This window comes from Canis aureus, chromosome 32, assembly GCF_053574225.1.
Source record: "Canis aureus isolate CA01 chromosome 32, VMU_Caureus_v.1.0, whole genome shotgun sequence".
In the NCBI taxonomy this organism is placed as follows: Eukaryota; Metazoa; Chordata; class Mammalia; order Carnivora; family Canidae; genus Canis; species Canis aureus.
In genome coordinates, this window is record NC_135642.1 from 44,722,616 (window position 1) to 44,740,396 (window position 17,781).

Consider the following 17,781-nt stretch of genomic DNA (forward strand, 5'->3'; position numbering starts at 1 on the left):
TTTATGTTTCCATTATAGATTGGGGTTTATGTTTACTTAATTTGTTGTTTCTTTTTCCCAACTTAATAAGGTCGGGGTTTGAAGAGTGGAGAGAACTTTAAGTTGTTATATGATTTGGCAGATCAACTACATGCTGCAGGTAAAGTTATTTTCTTGAGTAAAAAATTACTCCCTTTTTGTTGGAAGTATTTTTTCTAACTTCATTTATATGTGAGTCACTCAAGGCTGCAGATGAGCTTTATTTGATTTTCAGATTTTCTCTCTGAAATGATTTTTCTTAGTCTCCAGGTAAAGGGTATAGCATTCAGTGCAGAGAGGGTCCCTTGTGCTTTTTTATTGTTTATGTGACACTATATTTGCAAAACCTTTGTTGTTTTTCCATTAAAAAAAAAATTTAAATGTCAGCTTCAGTACCTACTTCAGATTCAGGAATGCCTTTGTTTTTTCTCTTTATTGGTAGTGTAATATAAATCTCATAAAAATAGAAATTAACATTATTTAAAAATTATAGTTAATCATTTAGAGGAAAGATAGGACGTATTAAAAATGTACTGATGAGAGTGGAATGGTTTTTGAAAAATCAGAATTGGAAATTTTTTTAAATTATAGAACTATTACATGAATATATTCTTTTTACAATGGGGCTCCTGGGGGCGGGGGTCTGTTGGTTAAGCATCCAACTTCTGATTTTGGCTCAGGTCATGATCTCAGGATTGTGAGATCAAGCCTCATGTCAGGCTCCAAGCTGAGCATAGGGTCTGCTTAAGATTTTCATTCTCTCTCTCTCTCTCTCTCTCTCTCTCTCTCTCCCCCCCCTCCCTCCCCCTCTCTCCCTCTCTCTCCCTCCCCCACTCTGCCTCTCTAAAAAAAAAAGTCTCCATTCTTTTCTTTCTTCCCCCTTTTAGGAGTTTTGTTGTAACTTTCTAGGTTATGCTTTTGTTTATCTGAATGAAGGCATGGTATTGACTCTGTAATCAGATGGTTTTATTTGAGGGTGTTTATTTCATTCATTTATCCTTCTTTTAAGGTTTTTTTTTTTTTAATTAAAGATTTTACTTATCTATTCATGAGAGACAGAGAGAGAGAAGCAGAGACATAGGCAGAGGGAGAAGCAGGTTCCTCGCGGGGACCCCGATCCTGGGACTCTGGGATCATGTTCTGAGCCAAAGGCAGACGCTCAACTACTGAAACACCCAGGTGTCCCTAAGATTTTATGTTTTTGAGAGAGCAGGAGACACAGAAGGCACAAGTAGGGAGAGGGGCAGAGGGAGAGGGAGAAGCAAGCTCCCCACTGAGCAGGAAGCCTAATGTGGGGGGTCATTCCCATGACCCTGGGATCATGACCTGAACCGAAGGCAGAAGCTTAACTGATTGAGCCACCCAGGTGCCCCTCATTCATATTCTTTTTTTTTTTTTTTTTTTATGATAGTCACAGAGAGAGAGAGGCAGAGACACAGGCAGAGGGAGAAGCAGACTCCATGCACTGGGAGCCAGACGTGGGATTCGATCCCGGGTCTCCAGGATCGCGCCCCGGGCCAAAGGCAGGCGCCAAACTGCTGTGCCACCCAGGGATCCCCTCATATATTCTTTAATTGAACAAATGTAGGGATCCCTGGGTGGCGCAGCGGTTTAGCGCCTGCCTTTGGCCCGGGGCGTGATCCTGGAGACCCGGGATCGAATCCCACGTCGGGCTCCCGGTGCATGGAGCCTGCTTCTCCCTCTGCCTATGTCTCTGCTTCTCTCTCTCTCTGTGTGACTATCATAAATAAATAAAAATTAAAAAAAAAAATTGAACAAATGTTTATTGAGTGCCATATGTCAGGCATTATTTTAGGAACTGGGAAATGGCAGTGAGCAAAAATAAGCAAAGTCTCTGCCTTTGTGGAAGTTAAATTTGTATTTGGGTGAGACTAGACTTGTATTAGTTTCCTGTGGGTACTGTAACAAATTGCTGTAAACTCGGGTGGCTTAAAACAACAGAAAATTAATCCCTTACAGTACTAGAGGCCAGAGTATGTTGAAATTACGGTGTTGGCAGGACCACACTCTGGGAGCAAATCTGTTCATTTACAGTATTTAGAGGCTGCCCCAACATTCCTAGGCATGTGGCTGCATCACTCCAGTCTCTGCCTCTGTCTTCATATCACCTTCTTCTCTGTATATCTGTATCAAATCTCCTTCTGTATCCCTCTTATAAGAATACATGTGGTGACATTTAGGGACTACTTAGATAATTGAGGATAAGCACCCTCTCTTAAGATCCTTAACTTTATATCTGCTGCCATGTTGGTAATATAAATTCTGGGGATTAGAAAGTGAATATATCTTCGGAGGGGCCATTTTTCTGCCATCCATAGATACTAAACACAATAAATTAGTAAATAATAAATAAATTAGGATGTTAGAGGGTAAAATGCTATGAAGAGGAGGAGGAGTTTGGAGATGAAGATTTTTCTAGTTGAGTGTGATGGAGTTTGGAGAGGGAGGATGCAGCTTTAAGTAAGATAGTCAGAGGAGGCCTTAAAAAGGAGAGAACTGAACAAAGGTTTGATGGAGGTGAGGAAGCAAGCCCTGAGGAGATCTGAAAGAGAGAGAATGTTTCAGGTAAAGGGACCAGTAAAGTACAAAGAGTCCAACTAAGGGAGAAGTGTGTTTGGTTTATGTGATGAATAGCAAGGAGGCCAGTGTGGCTGGAATGGAAAGTACAAAAAGGGAGAGTAGTAAGAGATACGAGTGGGAGTGATAGACCAAACCACACAGGGCATTGCATGTCTTCGTAGAGAGATTGCTTTTCTCTGGATAAAATGGGAAACCATTGAAAGATTTGAGTAGAAGAGTCACATGACCTGACACTCAAGCTGCGATTTTGAGCATAGAGTGTAGGAGATTACATGCATTAACAGGAAGATCAATTAGGAGGCTATTTTAATCCTTCAGGTGAGAGATACTAGTGGTTTGGACCAGGTTAGTAGCAGTAGATGTGGGGAGAAGTAGTATTAGGATATATAGTTGAGGGATCCCTGGGTGGTGCAGTGGTTTGGCACCTGCCTTTGGCCCAGGGCGCGATCCTGGAGACCCGGGATCGAATCCCACGTCGGGCTCCCGGTGCATGGAGCCTGCTTCTCCCTCTGCCTGTGTCTCTGCCTCTCTCTCTCTCTCTCTCTCTCTCTCTCTCTCTGTGTGTGTGTGTGACTATCATGAATTAAAAAAAAAAAAAAAGATATATAATTGAAAAAAAAAAAAGAGGATATATAGTTGAAGGTAAAGAAACACTGAGATTTCTTGACAGATGGGTTATATGTATGATGAGGGAGAGTTTTTATTTGGCAGTTGGTAGGAAGAAGTTACTATTAGCTGAGATGGTCAAGACCCCAAGCACAGGTTCCAGGGAGAAATCAGGAATTGTTTTGGGCATATTAAGTTTTGCACTAACAGTAAACATACAGGTAGAGATGTCTGTTAAACTGTTGGCATTGGAACGTGGAATTCATTGGAGAACTTTGGGCTGGAGAATAAATTTGGGAATCAGTTGCGTTTCGGTGGTATTTGAAGCCATGACACTGGATGGCATCACCAAGGAAGTGAGTGTAAATTTAAAAAAAAAAAAAAAAAAAAAAAAAAAAAGGTCCCAGGAACCCTAGAGACTCTTGGTAGAGGAGAAGGAGAGAAAGAAAACCAAAAAGGAGTGGTATGTAAGGCAGGAAAACCAGAACAGAGAGCATGATATTTTGGAATCCAAGTGAAGTGTTTTTGTCAAATACTGTAATAGATCAAGGAAGATGAGGACATAAAGTGACTAATTGATTTATCTACTTAGAGGTCACTGGCTAAACAGTTTTAGGGGAGTAGTGGGGGCAAAAACTTGAGTGGAATGGATTTAAAAGAATAGTCCAACGTAGTCCTTACATGATTGCATTCACTTTATGATAAGCCATTGAGTATTACATTTGTGATTTGTATGTGTTTCTGTATATGTGTTGTGGTTTAATAAAGAAGTTTTTAGAGGGGCACCTGGGTGGCTCAGTCGGTTAAGCATCTGCCTTCAGCTCAGGTCATGATCCCAGAGTTCTGAGATTGAGCCCCACATCTGGCTCCCTGCTTGGTGGGGAGTCTACTTCTCCCTATGCCCTCCTCTGCTCATGGTGTCTCTCTCTCTCTCTCTCTCTCTCTCTCTCTCTCTCTCATATCTTTTTAAAAGAAAAGTTTTTAGAAATAGATTGGGGGGCCTGGAATTGGAATCAGTGAATACAGATAACTCTTTATAGAGAGATTTTGCTGTATGAGAAAACAGAGAAATGAACAGTATTTAGGGGAGAATGGGACCAACAGCATACTTCTGTGCTATGGGAATGCTTCAGTGAGAGGGAAAAATTAATTACATAGGAGAGGGAAGGGAGAGTTGCTGGAGTGATGTCCTTAATTAGGCAAAGAAGTATATGGACCAGGTTAATGTGTATGTTAGTTGGAACATGTGAAAATTTGCTTGTGATGATTTCAATTTCTTAAGTGAAATAGGAAGCAAGGTCATCAGCTGAATGGGGTGTTAGAGTATTGGAAGGTTGACGAGAGAAGAAAAGATACAAAATTATAGTTCAGGAAACAGAGAATGAAGGCCTATTTATTTATAGTAAAACCCAGTTAACACAGCTTAGTGTTGGTGTTTTTCTCCAATTATGCTGAACTACGGGGACCAGGTATAGAAAAGGTATAGAGATTGCTTAATAAGTTAACCAGAGATAGAGGTTTTTCTAGTTGAGTGTGATGGTGAAGGCAAGGAGATTGAAGGCATAGGCAATGAAGTGATTAGAGCCATTGATCATAGAATTTAAGCCAGGTAAACAGGAGACAACATAGTGGGAGAGAGGGACAGTGAATAAAATGTAGATCCTGGAGCGCCTGGGTGGCTCAGTCAGTTGAGTTGTCTGCCTTTGGCTCAGGCCATAATCCCAGGGTCCTGGGATTGAGCCCTGGCATCAGGCTCCTTGCTCAGCAGGGAGTCTGCTTTTCCCCCCCCTCTGCCTTTCCACCCCTGTCATGTATTTGCTCACTCTCTCTGCTTTCTCTTTCAATTAAATAAATAAAAGCTTAATAAAAAAAAAAGAAAGAAAGAAAGAAAGAAATACAGATCCCAGTGAGGTCAGAGGATTGTTGGGAGTTGGGTGCTAAAGGAGTGAGCCAGAAAGAGTAAGTCACAGAGAGACAGTGGAAATTGAGATTGTCAAGGGATATTGGTAATGGAAAGGTTGGGGATCTGACCGTGGGTGTGGCTGAGGACATAGATGACTGGAGAAGAGTTATTTAAGGAACTATGAGGCCAGGTGTTGAAATATCTGAGAATTAAGACTAGTATTGGAGAAAGTGGCAATGGCCCAGAAGCTAAAAGTCATTGAGAAATGAAGGAGCTTGGCTTGTGGTTAATAGCTGACAAAGCAATAAATGGGTGACATGATCTGATGATGTGAGATTCTCAGCTGAAAGCTTTTAAGGAGGAAGGAGGGAGAACTTCCTGAAGGTGTAAATGAAGAGTCCCATCTCCATGCCCAGCGTTATAAAGATGGTGGCAGAAAAGAGCAACATCAGTTGGAGAGAACTGCAGGGGAATCATTGTCCTCAGGGAGCATCTACATAAGTGGGAAGATGGGTATACATTAGGGAGCATACAGGGCATTCAGAGATTAGTCTGTGGATTATGAAGGATAACCTTGGAGTCTGGGCCTTATTGTAGTGATTGAAGTAAGTAAAGAGCAGGATGTGACCAGTCGTCACTTACTCAGGTAGTATTGAGACTGCACGTTAGGAGGCAGTACGGAGTGCTGTCTGTGGCTTCCTCATGTCCCCTCTAGATGAAGGTGAAGAGGACCTGAGGCTCCTTCTTGAACCCTGCTGTGAGAGGAGCGACCTTACTCCAAGTACAGGGCGCCTTGTTCACTCCTGCTGAAGGAGGATAGAAGGCTACTTAACTTCTCTCTTTTTTTTTAGATAGTGTAACTTGTTATGTGTAACTTGTATTTATTTATTTTTTTTGTAACTTGTCTTTAATCATAGGAGATAATGATACCATAGTACCTTCAAGAGTTGTGAAGTTACTGCCTAAAGAATCATTGTATAATGGCATGCCAGGTTATAGTGTATGTTTTATGAATGCCTGGATACCTTTTTGATAAAGCAAGCAGAAGACTTCAGCCAAATTTAAAATCTTAAATCCTTGGGTATAAGTCGAAGGCATTTCTTGAAGTTTTGTGTATAAAATGCACTAGTACTTCATTTTAGAATTCTTGATCCCTGATAAGGAGATTTTTTTTTAAATAAGGGCTTTATAAAATAAATTCTGATTGTACTTACCAGTGCCTTTGTATATAGTAGTGAATATCCCAGCCAGCTGACTAACAGAGCTTAAAAAAAATGACAAATATGTTTTCCCCTCTAGTTGGTGCTTCTCGTGCTGCTGTTGATGCTGGCTTTGTTCCCAATGACATGCAAGTTGGACAGACGGGAAAAATAGTAGCACCAGTAAGTATTGCGATAAAATATGCCATGCAAAAAAAAAAAATTTTTTTTTTAAGATTTTATTTATTCATGAGATAGAGGCAGAGACACAGGCCGAGTGAGAAGCAGGCTCCATGCAGGGAGCCCGATGTGGGACTCGATCCCAGAACCCCAGGATCACGCCCTGAGCCAAAGGCAGGAGCTCAACCACTGAGCCACTCAGGTGTCCTGCTATGCAAAATTCTATGGGGATAAAAACCAGATCGTATTGAATAACCATCTCATTACTTAGTGTATTATTAGTGTATTATTTAGTGTACATTAGGATATTATTTAGTGTATCTAAGGAGTTTGCCATTACCCTGGTGAATATGTCCTCCTCGCAGGGTCTATGGATTTCTTGGTCTCAGTAAAATGCGTAGCAGTTCTTAAATCCCGCATTGACTTTGAGATTTTTTTTTAAAGATTTATTTTTATTTATTTATGATAGACATAGAGAGAGAGGCAGAGACACAGGCAGAGGGAGAAGCAGGCTCCATGTAGGGAGCCTGACGCGGGACTCGATCCCGGGACTCTAGGATCGCGCCCCGGGCCAAAGGCAGGCGTGAAACCGCTGAACAACCCAGGGATCCCCTTTGAGATTTTTTTTTTTTTTTTAAGTTTTTATTTAAATTCCATTATCTTGCAGTGCCTTGGTGGCTCAGTTGGTTAAGTGTCTTACTCTTAATTTTAGCTCAGGTCGTGATCTCACATGAGTTTGAGCCCTGTGTTGTGTTCTGTGCTGGGCCTGGAGCCTGCTTGGAATTCTTTCTCTCTCCCACTTTCTCTACCCCTCCTCATTCTCTTTTCCCCTCTCTAAAAAAAAAAGAAAAGAAAAGAAAAGAAAGAGAAAAAAAAAAGAAAGAAAATCCAGTGTCTTTTGATTTCTTAAGAACATTGGCAAATTCATATCATAGGGGCACCTGAGTGGCTCAGTTGGTTAAGCGTCTGCCTTTGGCTCAGGTCATGATCCCAGGGTCTCAGGATCAAGCCCAGCATTGGGCTCTTTGCTCAGCGGGGAGTTTGCTTCTCTCATTCCGTCTCTGTCTCAAATAAATAAATAAAATCTTAGAAAAAAAAAATTCATATCATAACACCAAATATAAAGTTGGTAAAAATTTTATTAGTAAAGGATTTTATAAGTTCACATGAACATTTATTTACCATAAAACCTATTTATTATAATACTAATAGAAACAGTTTGTATTAGTGAACATAGAATCTTGAAATCAGGAGCTATGAATCATAGTTGTCTTATCCTGAACACCTAGTTTATTTTGTGTAGCTGCATGAAATACAGAAAATTCTTTTTTTTTTTTTTTTAAGATTTTATTTATTTATTCATGAGAGGCACAGAGAGAAAGAGAGAGGCAGAGACACAGGCAGAGGGAGAAGCAGGCTTCATGCAGGGAGCCTGACATGGGACTTGATCCTGGGACTCCAGGATCACGCCCTGGACCAAAGGCGGTGCTAAACCGCTGAGCCACCCGGGCTGCACCCCCCCCCCCCTTTTTTTAAGATTTTATTAAAAAAATTTTTTTATTTGAGAGAGATAGTGAGAGAGAACATGAGTTGGGGGAGGAGGAGAGGGAGAGGGAGAAGCAGACTCTCCATTGAGCCACCCAGTCGTCCCTATATTGAAAACTTTAAAGACTTTTTAAAATATAAATCATATAATCCCCAGAGATTCTGATTCATTAACTCTGAGTTCGGCCTGGTCATGTATCTACGTGTGTGTGTGTGTGTGTGTGTGTGTGTGTGTGTGTGTGTGTTTAAGCTTAAAAACTCCTGAAGCAATCAGGTGCCTAGGTGGCTCAGTGGTTAGGCATCTGCCTTAGGCTCAGGTCATAACCCTGAGGTCCCAGGATCAAGCCCTAGGGCTCCCTGCTCAGTGGGCACTCCGATTCTCCCTCTGCCTTTTCTCCCGGTTATGCATGCATGCGCTCTCTCTCTCTCTCTCAAATAAATAAAATCTTTAAAAAAAAAAACCTTGTAAAGCCATCTAGGGGCAACTGGGTGGCTGAATTGTTTAAACATCTCTTGGTTTTGGTGCAAATCATGATTTTAGGGTTGTGAGATCAAGAGTACGGAGTCCAGTTCCGCCCTGAGCATGGAGCCTGCTTAAGAGTCTCCCTCTCTGTCTTCCTCTCCTCCTCCCCTGCATGCTCTCTCGCTGTCTCTCTAAAGAAAACAAAACTCAAAAAATCCTTTTTGAAACAATCTCAAGTATACAGAAAACTTGGAAGTACAGAATTTTCTTTTTTATTAAATATAATTTATATTACATAATTATGTAGTTATAATACATGAGCTTCTTGTGAGGTGTGTTTTACAAATATTTTCTCCCGAACTGTGGCTTGCCTGTTTGTTTTCTTAATGGTATCAAGTTGAGGAACTTCCCTTCTGTTCCAGTTTTGTTGAGAGTTGTTACCATGAATGGTTGTTGAATTTTGTCAAATGTTTTTCTCCATTTGTTGAAATGATCGTTTGTTTTTTCCTCCTATATCTTGTTAATATGATGAATTGCATTGTTTGATTTTTGAATGTTAGAGTACTGTGAGTTACTGTGATAAACCCTACTTGATCATGTATCATTTTAATATATTGCTGGTTTTGATTGACTGGCATTGTATTAAAGATTTGGGGGTCTGTCTTGATCAAAATAATCTGTAACTTCTTTTTAAATACATAGTTATCTAATTTTGGCATCCACATTATGTTGACTTCATAAAACGGGTTGAAAGATATTCCTTACTGCTCTGTTTTCTGAATGGTTTGTGTAAGATTGTTTTGTTTTTAAAAAAAAAAAAAAAAAGATTGTTTTGTTTTGTCCTGTCCTAAATGTGGTAGAATTCACCAGTGATGCCGTTTTGGCCTGGAGTTTTCTTTGGTGGAGTATTTGGCAATTAACTCAAGTTCTTTAATGGCTTTAGAGCTATTCAGATTTTTTATTTTATTTTAAGTCTGTTTGGCTAAGTGGTATGTTTCAGTGAATTGGTCCAGTTCTTCTAAGAGTCAAATGTATTGGATAAAGATGTTTATAATATTGCCCTGTATTCTTTTTATAGTCTTATAAGATCTGGATCATCTTTAATTTCTACAATTGGTAATTTATGTCTTCTCTCTTTTGTTTACTTTCCCTTCATCAGTCTAGTGGGTTTATAAAAAATATATAAAAAATCTCAGTGATCCAACTTTTTTAGAATGACAGCCTTATTGTGATACAATTCATATACCATACAATTCATCCAATTTAAAGGTTCAATTCATTGGCTTTTAGTATATTCACAGAGTTATAAAACCATCACCTCAGTTTTAGAACATTTTCATTGTCCCCAAAAGATACATACCATTTTTCTCCAACTTCCCCAGGCCAAAGCAATTAACATTCTACTTTCTGTGTGTGTGTGTGTGTGTGTGTGTGTGTGTATATATATATATAATATATATATATTTGCCTGTTCTGGGCATTTCATATTAATATTTCATAATAATGATTATATAATAGGTGGTCTTTTGTGTTTTTTTCATTTAGCATAATGTTTTCAAGATTTATCCATGTCATAGTATTACTTTTTATTGCTAAGTGTATTCCATTATGTAGGCATACCACATTTTATTTATACATTTGTAATTTGATGGACATTTGGGTTATTTACACTTTTTTGGCTATTATGAATAATGCAGATATGAACATTCATATACAAGTTTTTGTGTAGACATATATTTTCATTTTTCTTGGTTATATACCTAGGAGTGGACTTGCTAGATCATATGGTAACTCTGTTTTACCTTTTGAGGATCTGCCAAATTGTTTCCTGTAGCAGCTGCACTGACAGTAAGCCAAATTTTAGCTTAGTTAACTTGTTTTCATTGTCTTTTGTGTGTGTGTGTCTTAATTTTCTTCCTTCTAATTACTTTGGGTTTACCTTGCTCCTAAGGTAGAACATCATTAATTTTGTATTGTTTATTTATTATTATTTTTTAAAGATTTTATTTATTCATGAGAGGCACAGAATGAGAGGCAGGGACACAGGCAGAGGGAGAAGCAGGCTCCAAGCAGGCAGCCCAACGTGGGACTCGATCCCGGGTCTCCAGGATCACGCTCTGCGCTGAAGGCGGTGCTAAACCGCTGAGCCACCCAGGCTGCCCTGTATTGTTTATTTTTAAAAATTGTTTTGAAAAAAAAAAATTGTTTTGAAGTTTATTTACTTAAGTAATCTCTGCATGTAACATGGGCTTGAACTCATGACCCCAAGGTCAAGTGTTGCATGGTCTTCTAACTGAGCTAACCAAACTGTATTGCTTATTTTTATTTTTATTTTTATTTTTTTTATTTATTTATTTTTTTTAATTTTTATTTATTTATGATAGTTACAGAGAGAGAGAGAGGCAGAGACACAGGCAGAGGGAGAAGCAGGCTCCATGCACCGGGAGCCCGATGTGGGATTCGATCCTGGGTCTCCAGGATCGCGCCCTGGGCCAAAGGCAGGCGCCAAACCGCTGCGCCACCCAGGGATCCCTATTGCTTATTTTTAAATGTAAATATTAAAGGTATAAATTTCCCTCTAAGCACTGCTTTAGTTGCATCCCCAAAATTTTGATATATTGTATTTTTATCATTTATTTAAAAATACTTTCTAATTTATAAAATTATAAATGTTTAATTTCTAGATATTTGTGAGCTTTTTTCCTAGAGCGCTTCTTATTACTGATTTCTAATTTAATTTTGAAGATATTAATATTTATATTTACTGAGATTTATTTTATGGTGTGGCAAATGCCCTGTCTTGATGAACTTGAAAAGAATGTATATTATGCCATTAGACATTGCAGGAAAAAAGATTAGTGAACTTGAGGATGTGGTAGCAAAACTCCACTGAGAGAAAATAAAAAAAAACACAGGAAAAAAAATGGACAGAGCATGGATGAGCTCTGGGAGAACTTTAGCAGGCCCAATATAATTGGAAGAGCCAAACTTTCTGAAGAAATAATGACCAGAAAAAAAATTAAATTTGATGAAACCTATAAACACACAGATCTCAGTAGCTCAGCATACCCCAAGGAGAGTAAACATGAGGGAAACTACAAGGCACATCATAATAAAAATGTTTAAAGAATGAGGGGCACCTAGGTGGCTCAGTGGTTGAGTGCCTTCGGCTCAGGTCATGATCCCAGGGTCCTGGGATTGAGTCCTGCATTAGGCTTCCTGCAGGAAGCCTGCTTCTCCTTCTGCCTATGTCTCTGCATCTCTCATGAATAAATAAATAAAATCTTTTAAAAATGTTTAAAGAATGATAGACTATCTTAAAAGCAGAGGAAAAATAGGAGTTAAATGAATACTCCATTCAAAAAGCATACTGTCAGAATGTATAAAAAGCAAGACATCATCCATGAACCACCTATAAGAAATACATTTTAAAATCTAAAAAAGATATACACTGAAAGGGAAAGGGTAAAAAAAGGTACACTGGGGCTCCTGGGTGGCTCAGTTAAGCTTCTGACTCTTGATTTCAGCTCAGGTCATGATCTCAGGGTTGTGAGATCAAGCTCTGCGTTGGTCTCTGTGCTTAGCAGGGAGTCTGCTTGAGATTCTTTCTCTCTCTGCTCTTGCCTGTGTGCACATGCTGTCTCTCAAATAAATAAATCTTTGAGGAAATAAAAAGGAAAAGATATACCACACAAGCAGTAAGCATAAGAGATTAAGAAATCTGAGTATCTTTATTAATATTAGAGAAAGTAGACTTTAAGACAGTGGTTACTACCGGAGATAGAGATTATTACATCATAATAATAGATATTATTACATAATAATAATAGGGTTAATTTATCAGGAAGACAGAACCATCATGATTGTAGAAGTGCCCAGTAACATAGGTTCAAAAAATTCATCAAGCAAAAATTAAGAGAACTTAAAGTAGAAGCAGACAAATCCATAATCATATTTGGAGTTGTTGGTTTTTTTTTGTTTGTTTGTTTTTGTTTTTTAATTTCTGATAGTCACAGAGAGAGAGAGAGTGGCAGAGACATAGGCAGAGGGAGAAGCAGGTTCCATGCACCGGGAGCCCGACGTGGGATTCGATCCCGGGTCTCCAGGATCGCGCCCTGGGCTAAAGGCAGGCGTATACTGCTGCACCACCCAGGGATCCCATATTTGGAGATTTTAACACTTTCTCTTAGTAATTGATATAACTAGGCCAAGAAATTCAGTAAGAACATAAAAGATCTAGACCAAGGTTCACCAGACTTTATCTGTAAAGAGTGATAATACCAAATAATTTTATGGGCCATAGAATGTCTCTGGTAGTTGTAGAGCAAATGCAGCCATAGATAAGTAAATGAATGAGACAGAAAGCAAAAGAATGAGCATGGCTATATTCCAGTAAAACTTTATGTATGGGGATCCCTGGGTGGCTCAGTGGTTTAGCGCCTGCCTTTGGCCCAAGGCGTGATCCTGGAGACCCGGGATTGAGTCCCACATCAGGCTCCCTGCATGGAGCCTGCTTCTCCCTCTGTCTGTGTCTCTGCCTCTCTCCCTCTCTCTCTGTGTCTCTCATGAATAAAATAAATAAAATAAAATAAAATAAAATAAAATAAAATAAAATAAAATAATTAAAATAATTAAAATAAAATAAAATAAATAAAATAATTAAAATAAAATAAAAATAATAAAATCCTTGTGTACTAATTCCAAAATCTGGGTTATTTTAGGGTTGATCTCCTTTTTTTTTTTTTTTTTTGAAAGATTTTATTTGTTCATTCATGAGAGACACACAGAGAGAAAGAGGCAGAGACCCAGGCAGAGGGAGAAGCAGGCTCCACGCAGGGAGCCAGATGCGGGGCTCCATCCCTGGTCTCCAGGATCAGGCCCTGGGCTGAAGGTGGCGCTAAACCGCTGAGCCACCCGGGCTGCCCCATCTTCTTTGATTGTGTTTCCACATTTTCCTGTTTCATTGTATGTGCAATATGATACTTCTCAAATTTTTTGTCTTAGGATTCCTTTTCAAGATTGAGGGTTCTCAAAGAGCTTTTAAGTGGGTCTTATCTATTGACACTTTCTATGTTAGGAATTCAAACAGAGGGGTGCCTGGGTGGCTCAGTTGGTTAAGCCTTTGCCTTTAGCTCAGGTCATGATCTTGGGGTCCTGGGATCAAACCCCACATTGAGCTCCCCATTTGACAGGAGGCCTGCTTCTCTTCCTCTGCCTGCTGCTCCCCCTGCTTGTTCTCTCTCTCCCTGTCAAATAAATAAAATCTTAAAAAAAAAAAAGAAATGCAAACAGAAAAATTTTAAATATTTAAAAATATTAAAATAATAAACTATCTTCTTAATATAAATAACATCTTGGTGAAAATATTTTCTAAAACAAAAGTGATTTTAATGGGAATAGTCGCATTGCTTTACATTTTTGCCTTCATAGTTGGCTAATAGAAAATTACTAGATTCTCATTTCTGCTTCCTCTGTTTTCTTATATTAGTTTGATTAAAGTATGTAAAGAGGGATCCCTGGGTGGCGCAGCGGTTTTGCGCCTGCCTTTGGCCCAGGGCGCGATCCTGGAGACCCGGGATCGAATCCCACGTTGGGCTCCTGGTGCATGGAGCCTGCTTCTCCCTCTGCCTATGTCTCTGCCACTCTCTCTCTCTCTGTGTGACTATCATAAAAAAAAAAAAAAAAAAAAAAGTATGTAAAGAAAGTCTACTATCACATAGATACATCATTGAAAGAGAAAGGAGTATTTTAATAGCCTCTTAAGAAAATTGTGGATATATTTCTTTTATATTACACCAAAGCTTGACAAATAGTAATTTTTAAAAAGACTTAGGTATTTATTTGAGAGAGCAAAGAGACAGCAAGCAGGGGGAGGGGCAGAGGGAGAGGAACACAAGCAAACGATCTGCTGAAGGGGGGAACTGGATATGGGGCTTGATCCCAGGACCCTGCGATCATTACCTGAGCCAACTGAAGAGTTGGACACCTAACTGAGCCACCCAGACACCTCGACAAGTAGTAATTTCTTAAATGTTATTTGCAGTGTGGAATGTGAAACCTATCAATTAACTTTTCATATTCTTATATTAAGATCCAGTGGTCTATATTGCACTTTGGATCTTTCACAATCTTGTACATCATGCATTGTTCATTTAGAAAATATGGGCATATCTCGTTTATTGTGTTTCTGTTTATTATGCTACACATGTATTCTGATGTGTGGAGTTTTTTTTAATGAATTAATGGTTTGTGGCAACCCTGCGTTGAGCAAGTCTATTAGTGCTATTTTTTCAATAGCATTTGCTCACTTTGTGTCTTTGTGTCACATTTTGGTAATTCTTGCAATAGTTCCAAGTTTTCATTATTATTATATTGTTATGGTGATCTGTGATTAGAGATCTTTGATATTACTATTTTAATTATTTTGGGACACAATGAACCTCACCCATATAGGGCAGTTAATTTAATAGATGAATGTTGTATGGGTTTTGACTATTTCACTGGCTGGCTGTTGCCTCATCTATCTCCCCCTCCTTGTGCTTCCCTATTTTCTGAGACACAGCAATATTGAAATTAGGCCAGTTAATAATCCCTCAGTGGCCTCCTCAGTGTTCAAGTGAAAGGAAGAATTGTATACATCTCTCACCTTATTTTTTTTTATTATTTTTTAAAGATCTTATTTATTTATTCATGAGAGGCAGAGACACAGGCAGGGAGAGAAGCAGGCTCCTCGCAGGGAGCCCGACGTGGGACTGGATCCCAGGACTCCGGGATCACGCCCTGAGCCAAAGGCAGGAGCTCAACCGCTGAGCCACCAGGGATCCCAAAATTGTCTTTTATTGAAAGAAGACGCCATCTAGGACTTTCATAGAGAGGAGAAATGGATGTCTGGCTTTAAAACCTCTAAGGACAGGCTGACTCTCTTGTTAGGGGCTGATGCAGGTAATGACTTTAAGTTGAAGCCATTGCTCATTTATCATTCTGAAAATTCTAGGGCCCTTAAGGATTAAGTAAAATCTTTTCTTCCTGTGCTCTGTAAATGGAACTACAAAGTCTGGATGACAGCATATCTGTTTATAATATGGTTTACTGAATATTTTAAGTCTACCATGGAGACCTCAGGAAAAAAATGATTTCCTTCAAAATGTTACTGTTCAGCAATGCACCTGGTCTCCCAAGAGTTCTGATTAGAAGATGTGCAAGACGAGTGTTGTTTTCATACCTGCTAACACAGCATCTGTTCTGTAGCCCATGGATCAAGGAGTCATTCTGACTTTCAAGTCTTATTGTTTAAGAAATACATTTTGTAAGGTTCTAGGTGCCATAGATAGTGATTCTTCTGATGGATCTGGGGAAAGTACATTGAAAGCCTTCCAGAAAGGATTCAGCATTCTCGATGCTATTAACATTCATGATTCATGGAAGAGGTCAGAATACCAACATTAACAGAATTTTGGAGAAAGTGGATTCCAGCCCTCATGGAGGACTTTTGAGGAGTTCAAGACTTGGGGAAGTAACTGCAGATGTGGTGGAAATAGCAAGAGAACTAGAATTAGATGTGGATGGAGCCTGAAGATGGGACTGAATTGTGGTAATCACATGATAGAACTTTAATGGATGAGGAGTTGCTTCTTACCAGTGAGCAAAGGGGGTGAGTTCTTGAGACAGAAACTGATCCTGGTAAAGATGCTGTGAAGATTGTTGGCAACAGAGGATTTATAACATGACATAGAGTTAGTTGATAAGGAATTTTAGTAAAAGTTGTATTGTGGATAAAATTAAAAAGCATCATATGCTATAGAGAAATTGTTCATGACAGGAAGAGTCAACTGATGTGGGAAACTGCACTATTGTCTTATTTTAAGAAATTGCCACAACCACCCCAGCCTTCAGCAGCCACCACCCTGATCAGTCAGCAGTCACATCAAGCAAGACCCTACACCAGCAACAAGATTATGACTTGTGAAAAGCTCACCTGATAGCATCTTTTAGCAATAAAGTACTTTTGAATTATGGTCTGTACATTATTTTGACATACGTATTATTGCACACTTAATAGACTATAATACAGGGTGAACATGCACTGGAAAACAAAAAATTAATTTGACAGGCTTTACTGTGATATTTGTTGCTTGATTGTGTTGGTCTGGAACTGAACCCACAATATCCCCAAAGCTGTAATGGTTTACTGAGTTTTGCAGATCTCCCAAACATTGACACATATTATCAGTCTCAAAAAGTCAGGTTCATTAATATCACTCAGCTCATTAGAAGAGTCTTTAAACTTCATATTTATGGTAATAAGTTTTTTAGAATTCTGATTATCACTTAAAAGCTCAAATTTTGGGCAGCCCGGGTGGCTCAGCAGGTTAGCGCCGCCTTCAGCCCAGGGCATGATCCTGGAGACCTGGGATCGAGTCCCACATCAGGCTCCCTGCGTGGAGCCTGCTTCTCCCTCTGCCTGTGTCTCTGCCTTTCTGTGTCTCCCATGAATAAATAAATAAAATCTTTTTGTTTTAAACAATAGTAAGTGAAACCAGCTTTTTATTTTTCAGGTTTTTAATTTTTTTAAGATTTATTTATTCATGAGAGAGAGAGGCAGAGACACAGGCAGAGGGAGAAGCAGGCTCCATGTAGGGAACCCGATGTGGGACTCGATCCCGGAACTCCGGGATCACACCCTGAGCCAAAGGCAGATGCTTAACCACTGAGCCACCCAGGCATCCCTTTTCAGGTTTTTTTTAAAACTGAGTATGGGGCAGCCCCCGTGGCACAGCGGTTTAGCGCCGCCTGCAGCCTGGGGTGTGATCCTGGAGACCCTGGATCGAGTCCCACATCAGGCTCTCTGTATGATGCCTCCTTCTCCCTCTGCCTGTGTCTCTGCCTCTCTCTCTCTGTCTCTATGAATATAAAAAAAAAAAAAATCTAAAACTGAGTATGTAGTTGTGAGGAGTGCAGCGACAACTAGTTCATTTTGGTGCAGCTGCCTGGTCTAATGCAAATAGGAGTCTTACCCACTGTTGCTTTTTTGCATCATGACTGCAAAAGTCAGTACAGTTTTTCCAGGATAAATAACGAGATTCAAAAAAGTTATTTAACCCTGTATATTTATTTCAGCACCATTTTTATTTGTTGGCAAGCATTCATATAATGAAATTCTTTGGTGATTAGTTGGTATTGATTCTGGACAAATGCAACTAAAACACAAAACAGCACCAAAACTCCAGGTTCTGTCTTCTGTTTCAGTACTAGCCGGAGTGGCTGAG

The 17,781-nt window shown here is 39.4% G+C and overlaps 1 protein-coding gene and 1 long non-coding RNA gene across 2 annotated transcripts in view; both read left to right on the plus strand.

Moving 5' to 3' along the window:
* ETFA (electron transfer flavoprotein subunit alpha) overlaps positions 1-17,781 on the plus strand; it is an 80,955-nt gene that overhangs the window by 29,327 nt on the left and 33,847 nt on the right. The window contains exons 8-9 of the mRNA XM_077882054.1: positions 71-139; positions 6,428-6,510. Of these exons, the coding sequence (XP_077738180.1) occupies positions 71-139; positions 6,428-6,510 (152 nt within the window). The remainder of the gene's footprint in view (positions 1-70; positions 140-6,427; positions 6,511-17,781) is intronic.
* On the plus strand, positions 6,520-16,528 carry LOC144303600 (uncharacterized). Its single transcript, XR_013370621.1, has 2 exons — positions 6,520-10,363; positions 15,189-16,528. It is a non-coding gene; the product is annotated as an uncharacterized LOC144303600 (long non-coding RNA).